At 67.0% G+C, this 306-nt stretch overlaps 1 protein-coding gene across 1 annotated transcript in view; it reads right to left on the reverse strand.

The window, feature by feature from the left end:
• Nucleotides 1-78: 78 nt before the first annotated feature.
• Nucleotides 79-306, reverse strand: part of MMP9 (matrix metallopeptidase 9 (gelatinase B, 92kDa gelatinase, 92kDa type IV collagenase)) — a gene marked incomplete at its 3' end in the record, with an annotated part of 3,686 nt that continues 3,458 nt past the window's right edge. Inside the window, exon 12 of the mRNA XM_010297309.1 lies at nucleotides 79-286. Coding sequence (XP_010295611.1) covers nucleotides 79-286 — 208 coding nt within the window. The remainder of the gene's footprint in view (nucleotides 287-306) is intronic.

The following is a 306-nucleotide window of genomic DNA, read 5'->3' on the forward strand; positions in this document are numbered from 1 at the left end:
CGAGCCCAGCACCAGGGCCATGCAGCCCCTGCCTGTGGGAGGCTTGGGGCAGCCCAGGGACGACAGCACAGACCCCACCCGCTAGGTCCCCACTCACCTTGGTAGAGGAAGACATTGCGCGCGTCGAGGGGGACACCGGTGAAGACGTTGTCAATGGCACGGGGGTAGCCCTTGTCCACCCTCTGGACCTTCACGTCCAGCCTGGCGGGAGAGCAGAGCCGTGCTGAGGGCTGCCAGGAGTCCTCTGTCCCAGCTCCTTGCGGGGGGAGCTGGTGGGTGCCGCTCTGAATGGCCAGACACACACCC

This window comes from Phaethon lepturus, unplaced genomic scaffold (genome assembly GCF_000687285.1).
Source record: "Phaethon lepturus isolate BGI_N335 unplaced genomic scaffold, ASM68728v1 scaffold24081, whole genome shotgun sequence".
Classification (NCBI taxonomy): domain Eukaryota; kingdom Metazoa; phylum Chordata; class Aves; order Phaethontiformes; family Phaethontidae; genus Phaethon; species Phaethon lepturus.